General features: G+C 45.3%; 1 protein-coding gene across 4 annotated transcripts in view; it reads left to right on the top strand.

The window, feature by feature from the left end:
* The window catches only part of CSNK1G1 (casein kinase 1, gamma 1), a 64,886-nt gene that overhangs the window by 9,520 nt on the left and 47,028 nt on the right, over nucleotides 1-8,338 (top strand). For all 4 annotated transcript variants that reach the window (XM_010005916.1, XM_010005915.1, XM_010005917.1 and 1 more), the window contains exon 3: nucleotides 5,460-5,529. In XM_010005916.1, the coding sequence (XP_010004218.1) occupies nucleotides 5,460-5,529 (70 nt within the window). The remainder of the gene's footprint in view (nucleotides 1-5,459; nucleotides 5,530-8,338) is intronic.

Genomic DNA, 8,338 nt, shown 5'->3' with positions numbered 1-8,338 from the left:
CTGCTGAACATTTTTGGTAACTACATGGTCTGTAGACTAGTAAGAGCCATGTTCCTCGTTCCAAGCTTTCCAGGTCCTAGTGAACAGCGCTGAGTCTTCCCACTCCCTGAGCTGAGTCGTTCTGTTCAGGAGGACTCCACTGGTTCTCCAGATCCTCACCTCTCCCTGGATGGGCTGTTGGCAGCACGTTTGGTCAGGTGCATGGTGCTGTGCAGCCCAATGCTCCATGGCTTAGGAGTCAAGAAGCAGGAAAAGGATGCTTCAGTGGTTGAAACTTCCCTTCAGGGAGAACAGCACAACCACTGAGGGGTCCAGGTAAAAAGTAGTCTTCTGAATGTGCCCTCAGGGCTGTGGTCAGCAGTGGTTTGAAGTAGAAGTCATGGGGTTGGAGAAATCCTCTAACTTGCAGCACTTCAGATTTATAAAATCATAGTCCTTTAGTTTGTGTTTCTGTCTTAATTTTTCCTGTCTGTAAACCCAATACTTTCACTGGTCTCTTGGGGCTTTCAGATGTGGTCTTCAGCTGATGTGCTCTTGCCTCATGCAATGCTGGTTAGTCACAGATCCAAATGTTAGAATATGAAGCTGAAGCTGTAATGTTTGTTTGATATTAGCAGCAAACAAGCCTTTTGGCCCAACATCTGGCAGAATGATGGGAGTCCTTCAGATCACTGAAGCTCAGGATGGACTTGGTGCATTGATTCTGCTCAGGTTCAAGTGCCACAGATCTCATATCTCAAAAGTTTCTCCTTATATAATGCATAGTAGATGAAAAATAATTAGGGCTTTGCAGGAGGAACTTGCTTTCAAGCCTCTTGGCAAATGTCAGAAGATATTCTGACTCTGAAGAAATAAACACCTGCAGTGGAGCTTAGGATGTCCTTGATATGGATCCACCTCAGGAAGGAGTACTGGTATGGGTTGAGTAGCTCCATTTTTAGGCAGACCTGGCCATACAAAATGTGCTGTGTACCCAGACAGGGTGTTTTATTGAATCAATAATGCTTCTAATTTGTTTTCAAAGGTAATCCCACAAAGTTAGAGCATTGGAAGAGGTAAGGAAGTAACAATCCAGGAAAAACTCAGCTGGATTAGTCCAAAGGACACTTATTTCCTTATTTCTTTCAAAACAGTGCATGCAGTGGTGCCTCCCAGTAACCTGAACCCTTTCAGTAGCCCTGTGGCAGAGCTGGAATACATTGTCTTTATTACCTTATCTGTTTTTTCTGGTCACATTCTTTCTTTCCCCTCTCTTCTCCACCCTTCCTCTAACCCCCAAAAAATACATGTCTGAATGTTAAAGCAGTTGCTCTGCAACATACTCTGGTTTTCTCTGCCCAGTTGTGTTTCAAGCTTAAATATCTCGGGTCCTTCACAATTTGAAGGGCTGGAATTGCCACCCAGTGACCATCCAGGCATCCACAAACCTGCTCTGTCCTCCAGATTAATGAGGGAACAGTAGAAGAGGTAATTTTTTTTGACTCCCCATTTTAGACCATATTCCACAGGAGTAAGAATTACTCAACCTCCTTAGCAGCAAGTGGGCTTCTTACATGTGTCATGGAATCACAGAATGTTGGGGGTTGGAAGGAACCTCCAAAGATTGAATCCAACCCCCCTGCTAGAGCAGGACCAAAACAAGGGAGATCACTCAGAAGGGCATTCAGACAGATCTTGAAAGTCTCCAGAGAAGGAAACTCCACAACCTCTCTGGGCAGCCTGTCCCAGGGCTCTGTCACCCTCACAGGAAAGAAGTTCTTCCTCATGTTGAGGTGGAACATCCTGGGCTCCAGTTTGAATCCATTGCCCTTAGTCCTATTTTGGGGCACAAGTGACAAGAGCTGCCTTCTTGATGCCCTCATGTATTTATAGTTATTAATTAGATCCCCCCTCAGTCTTCTCCTCTCCAGACTGAACAGCCCCAGGTTCCTTTCCTCCTCAGGCAGGTGTTCCAGTCCCTTCATCATCCTCGTAGCCTCTGTTGGACTCTCCAGTAGATCCCTGTCCCTCTTGAACTGGGGAACCCAGAACTGGACACAACACTCCAAGTGAGGTGTCACTAGGGCCAAGTAGAGGGGGAAGAGAACCTCCCTTGATGTGCTGGAGACTCCTCTTAATTCACCCCAAGATACCATTGACTTTCTTGGCCTCAAGGGCACATTGTTGTCCCATGGGTAACTTGTTGCCCGCCAGGACTCCAAGGTCCTTCTCCATGGAGCTGCTCTCTAGGAGATCACCTCCTGGCCTGTACTGGTGCATTTTGTTGTTCCTTCCCAGGTGCAGGACTCTCCATTTGCTCTTGTTGAACCTCATGAGGTTCCTCTTTGCCCAGCTCTCCAGCCTGTCCAAGTCTTGCTGAATGGCAGCACAGCAAGGTGACCCAGCCACTCCTCCCTGCTTGGTGTCATCAGCAAACTTGCTGAGAAGTGACTCTGTCCCATCATCAAAGTCATTGATAAAGATGTTGAACAAGACTGGACCTAGCACTGATCCCTGAGGGACTCCACTAATTACAGGTCTCCAGGTGTTCTTTACTGGGACTTTACCGTTCAAATAATTTACGGAGTAGTGGTAGAGTAGGTGCATCCAGTGCACTCGATGGCAACATTTTTTTAATCTGCATCACTGAACCAAATCAAGACTCTCCTCCAAGTCCTTTTAGCTGTGTGAGATGGTCTTCTGCATCTGCAGCCCTGCTGCCTCAGCTATTTGTGCCTCCTGTCACGATGTTGAGGAGGCAAAGTCATAAATTCATTCAAGCATAGAATGGTTTGGGTTGGAAGGGATCTTATAGATCATCTAGTTCCAACTCCTCTGCATGGGCAGGGACACCTCCCACTAGACCACGTTGCTCCAAGCCCCATCCAACCTGCCCTTCAACACCCCCAGGGATGGGGCAGCCCCATCTTCCCTGGGCAACCTGGGCCAGGGTCTCACCACCCTCACACTCAAGAATTTCCTCTTCATGTCTAATCTAAAACTCTTCCAGTTTTAATCCATTTCCCCTTTTCCCATCCCTTCCTGCCCTTGTTTTGAGTCCCTCCCCAGCTTTCCTGGAGCCCCTTCAGACACTGGAAGCTGCTCTAAGGTCTCCCTGGAGCCTTCTCTTCTTCAGGCTGAACACCCCAACTCTCTCAGTCTGTCTCCAGAGCAGAGCTGCTCCAGCCCTTGGATACTCTTTGTGACATTCTCTGGACTCTCTCCAGGGGCTCCATGTCCTTATGTTGGGGACTCCAGAACTGGACACAGTACTGCCAGGGGGGGTCTCACAAGAGAAGAGAAGAGGTGCAATGGATACCAAAGAGCTAATCAGAAAGTGCTGGGAAATTCAGTGTTAATGTCTCATGGTTTCTCTTCAGGGATGAGGATTGTGCTGCATCTCCAGAAATTGCTGGCAGTGGAGAGTGTTGGCTTCTCATTTTAGTGTCACCATGTAGCTCCTTGTCCTGCTCTTCAGCTGAACATTATTGTTAAGGGCATCTAGTTCACAGGGGAGTTTGCTTCTGAAATGCTGTAGCTGTATGTGCTGGTTTAATCTCTCAGGGTCTGGAATGTTGTTGCCCAAGAGAGGCATTTTTCCCTGCCTGTGGATCTCACAGGTGTGTCCAAGCACAGTTCCCAAGCTGTCCCCTCTGGTAGCAATTGTGATGCCCACTGGTTTCAGCTGTGGATTTTGTATGTTAAGCAGTAGCAGTTCAGTTATTTTTCCTACAAAAGCAACATCTGCGAACATCCTTAAGCCCCAGAACAACCATCTGTTCTGGTATGTTCTTCTCAGAAGCTGCTGTGACTCTGGCAAGAGTTCAGAGCTCAGGCTCCAGCAGCTCCTTATGCTGAAGTGGGTTGGGCTTCTTTCCCTGGTTTTGCCTGGAGTAGCATCATGTCCTGATACATTCATCCTTCTACCTTTATCCAAATAGTTTATTTGGTTAAATAAACTCTTCACTGAGCAGGTTGAGTTCCTGTTGCCCTTAGCTCCTTTGCTGTGTAGGTGTCTATAGACTCCCTTGAGCCACCATCAATTATCTTAATTTAAATGCAACTTTTATAGCTTTTATAACTTTTAAAAGCCCCATCCAACCTGCCCCTGAACACTTCCAGGGATGGGGCAGCCACAGCTTCCCTGGGCAACCTGGGCCCGTGTCTCACCACCCTCACAGGGAAGAATTTCTTCCTCATGTCCAACCTAAATCTCCCCTCTTCCAGTTTTAATCCATTCCCCCCTTGTCCTCTCACTCCCTGCCCTTGTTCCAAGTCCCTCCCTAGCTTTCCCGTAGGAAATTCCTGAACAAAAATAATTCTTCTGACTTAAAGAGAAGTCTTTAATGGAGTGTTTTTACCAAATGTGGATATTGGTCTTACTGTACAGACCAGAGGTGAAGCCACCATATTGAGTTATGCCACCATATTGAAGATGTTGACTCACTGTGTTCAGCCTGTGTTGGCTGTTCTTGCTCTGACTCACACAACCTGATGTGAAACATGGAAGGTCTTATTTTTGCGCTGGACTTAGGAATCTCCTTTGCAGGTGAATCTCTAGATGGTGAGTTCATCTCTTTCCTGAAATACAAGAAAAGAAGCAAGACCCAAACAAAAAATTGAGGCCAGTAGTTCCATTCAGTAACTGGTCAATAACTTCCATTTCAGGGCTGTCTGGGCAGTTGATGAGTCCACATTCCTGCCTATCCCAAGTGCACAGTTCTGTTGAAAACCTAATTCCTCAAGTCTCTTAATTGTTAACTAATATTTTTAGAAGGTTTGTAGTCTTGCATGTTAATGCCTTTATGGACCACAGGCATTAATTCTTCTGCATGAAGTGCAGATGAGTAACAGGTGAGAAATGTAATGCTTTGGATGCATTGCAGACTTACCTTTTTTTATCTTTTTCTGTCTATAAAAATACAATATTTTTGAGTGTTGTGAGACTGTTTGACTAAGCCAAAGGGGGAGACATCTTCCTGCTTTTTTACTAGATACCTGGCTGTACTGTAGCACTTGCTGCAAGCAAGATTGTGGCTTTATCCAACTGTGGTCTGACTTAAAACACGTATCTGTGACTCAACACTTTTTAAAAATACAGGCTCATGACCTACAGAAGCACCGTGGGAAACCACGGTCCACAAAATGAACGTGGGCCTTGATCTTGGACTTTCTTCCTGCCTTCCAGGGTCATTGTTCAAGGACCAGGAGCTTTGTGGAACAATTCTTGAATTGCACTGTCACAAATGAGCTTTGTGTTTAAATGAGGAAGTTGTGTCTTCTCCAGAGCGCATCTCTCAAGTCTTACTGCTTGTTGTTCTCATTTAAGTGATGTCCAGCGATGGGGTCTTGTGAGACTCTCAGTCTAGGCTGATTCATCTTGAGACTTGAAGCATTATGTACAGTCAACAAGATTCACATAGAGGATGGTACTTTTTTCAGTCAAACTGATTTTAACCCTTTTTTTTTTCCTGTTTTAGGAACCAATAAAATCACGTGCACCACAACTTCATTTAGAATACAGGTTTTATAAACAACTTGGAAGTGCGGGTGAGTCAACCTACCTTAAGCTTATACTAAGTTTGTGATTTCTTTATTAAATCAAACATCGCCGTCGTATTTGGTGTGTAACTTGGGCTGGAACTTACTGATCTGGGCAAATTCTCTTAGGCTCATGTGGGTTTGAGGAGAGATTTGGTCAGAATAATATAATGACTGAGTAATTCTGCAGACCTAAAAACTCGAGTTAGTGAGGATTGACTGATGTGGGAAATGCCCATGGAAGTGTCTTTGGAAAACATTGGAACCTTTGATGGAGTGAAAGTTATTTGGGGACAGATTTCAAAAAGGTGGCATAAAGTCTTAGAATCTAGGAAATTGTGTAAGTAGCCTAGAGCTTTTCTAATAAAAACATGAAATACTGGTTTAATTTCTGTTTACTAGCTCCTGAGTGTCCCATGAGCTCAGTATCCTCTGAGTGACAGCAAGGGGGTGTTTTGGTTGGGTTTTGGTTTTCTTTCTGGCAAGCTTTTGAATATCCCTACTATGGGACTTGAGCTTTTTTCTAACAGTGTTTGGAATTTTCATCCCTGAATTTATGGTTGCTTTTTAAACCTTTAAAATCTTCTAGCATGTGCTGTTTCCCATGGCAAGGATTTCCATAGCCTTGGCTACACACTGCGTGAGGAAGTCTCTCTGAAGCACCTTCTCTGCTCCTTCTGTGCCTTCATCATGTATTTATGTTGGGTTTCAGCAAATTTCCTACATTACTGTAATTTTTTTACACTTCTGATTTTGCTTTTCCTGTCTTCCCTGGGTGGATCTAGCTTCTACTTGCTCTCATATTGAAATACCAAGTTGAGCAGACTGGAAGATGTATCTGCTCTGAGCTCATAATATTCAGTACCTGAGCAGTCATCCTGCATTTTTTATTTCTGCTTCTTCTAATTCATTTTTCTAATCAGTTTCCTCAATTTTCTGTAGCACATCTGGAGATTGGGTGCTATTGCACCCAGTGTTTTATGGCTTCTTTGCTCCTTACAGGATGTGAAATATGGGATGTGGGAACCAAGTAACTTGTCACTAGAGGAAACTAAAATATTCTTGTTAATTTTTTGGTCACTGAAGTAAGGTCCTCCTGGCTGTGTGTTTTGTGGTCTGGTGGCACCATGTGGGACTGTGCAGACAGCTCCTGATGCGTTCATGTCATCACTTGATTCCAGTTACCTCTGCTTTTGAGATTTGGGGCATTTCTGCTGAAGCCTGTGTAGTAAATGTAGGTTCACAGATTGACAGGCACTTAATTCTACTCCTTGCTCCCTACTTCAGTTCACTTGGCACTTATCATCTCTGTCATAACCCAGTAAATGGCTCTCATGACATGCCAGTGAAACTCATGTTCTTTCAACGTGTTCTTGAGGAATTTAAAAAATGATCAAATGCTGGGGACTTGGCTTTATTTTGCTTTGGTGAAGTTTCTTTAATGGGTTTCTCTCTGTTTCTGATTGCTCTCAACTTTTCATCCTACCAACACTTTTTCACCCACGCAGGCATTTCTGCCCTGTCTGTTCCCATGCACTCTAATGGAAGTATTTCTGAGTGTGTTGCTCTCAGACATGGAGATCTTGCCTTCAGGATCTCTCTTCTCTTCTTTCTAGTTGGGACTGACTGTCATCTCCAGCCTTTTTGCCAGTATTTGTCAAGAGACCATTAAGAAGCCTCATGAACAACATGATTTTTATTTCTACTTCTGTGTGGTCCCACAGGCATCACAACCCCAACTCTGATAGCCAGTTGAGTGCCTTTAGAAGCTCTTGTGCTCCAGTTTGGCTAAAACAACTGGAACTAGGCCAGTAGCTCAAGGGGGGGATGTGAGCCATGACTCTACCAGAACTCTCCATGGACTTGGAATCTGGACAAAGTAAATTTTGGTGGAGTCAGACTGCCAGGACCAGGGAGCCTTAACCCGGTGTCTGCACATTGAACTGAGAATGGGGGGAGGATGGTCTGTCTGGAAGGACACCTTGGTGCTAAACACGTGCTGACTTTGGAGAAATAGATGGGTTTGTTCTCACTGACAACATTAATGTCAGGCTCCCCTTAATGGTCCTTGCTTTAAAACTTCAGCTGCTCAGACCTCACCAAATGAGGACTTGGAGTGTCCAAACCCATGGTGTGTGTGACTCAAAGGAGAACAACAGAAGTGTTACATGTGACACACTGTTCAATAAATCAGCCAGTGACTCTTGCCAGATCACGTGCCTGACTGCAAACCTCCCCGTTAGCTTGGAAAGTGAGACCAGTAAAAGCATCGCCGAGACGCGCGGGAGCAGCGCGCTCCTCTTGTCACTGCAGCTGCTGGGGGGGCCAGATGGGCTTGGTGAGCAACGTCTCCACGGGAAAGCAAAATTGTCATCACCTGCAGTGTTTGGAGAAAAATGTGGGTTTTTTTCCTCATGAGAATTTTAGTGGTGGTTTCCCCTTTCCTAGGTGTTCAGAACAAATGTTTAAAAGGTAGATTACTCTTGGATACTGGTCATAGGAAAACTTAGGTTGGAAGGGACCATCTGCTCCATGAGGAAAGGCTGGGAGAGCTAGGGCTGTTCTACCTGGAGAGGAAGAGACTGAAGGGGGATCTCATCAACACACATCAATATCTGCAGGGGGTGTCAGGAGGATGGGACCAGGCTCTTTTCAGCAGTGTCCAGTGACAGGACAGGGGACAATGGACACAAGCTGGATGGAGCTCAGGAGGTTCCAGCTAAACGTAAGGAAGAACTTCTTTCCTGTGAGGGTGTCAGAGTCCTGGGACAGGCTGCCCAGAGAGGGTGTGGAGTCCCTTCTCTGAAGACATTCCTGC

This window comes from Chaetura pelagica, unplaced genomic scaffold, assembly GCF_000747805.2.
Source record: "Chaetura pelagica isolate M959 unplaced genomic scaffold, ChaPel_1.0 scaffold369, whole genome shotgun sequence".
Taxonomy (NCBI): Eukaryota; Metazoa; Chordata; class Aves; order Apodiformes; family Apodidae; genus Chaetura; species Chaetura pelagica.
The sequence above is the reverse complement of the archived record's forward strand: the minus strand, read 5'-3'. Positions and strand labels throughout refer to the sequence as shown.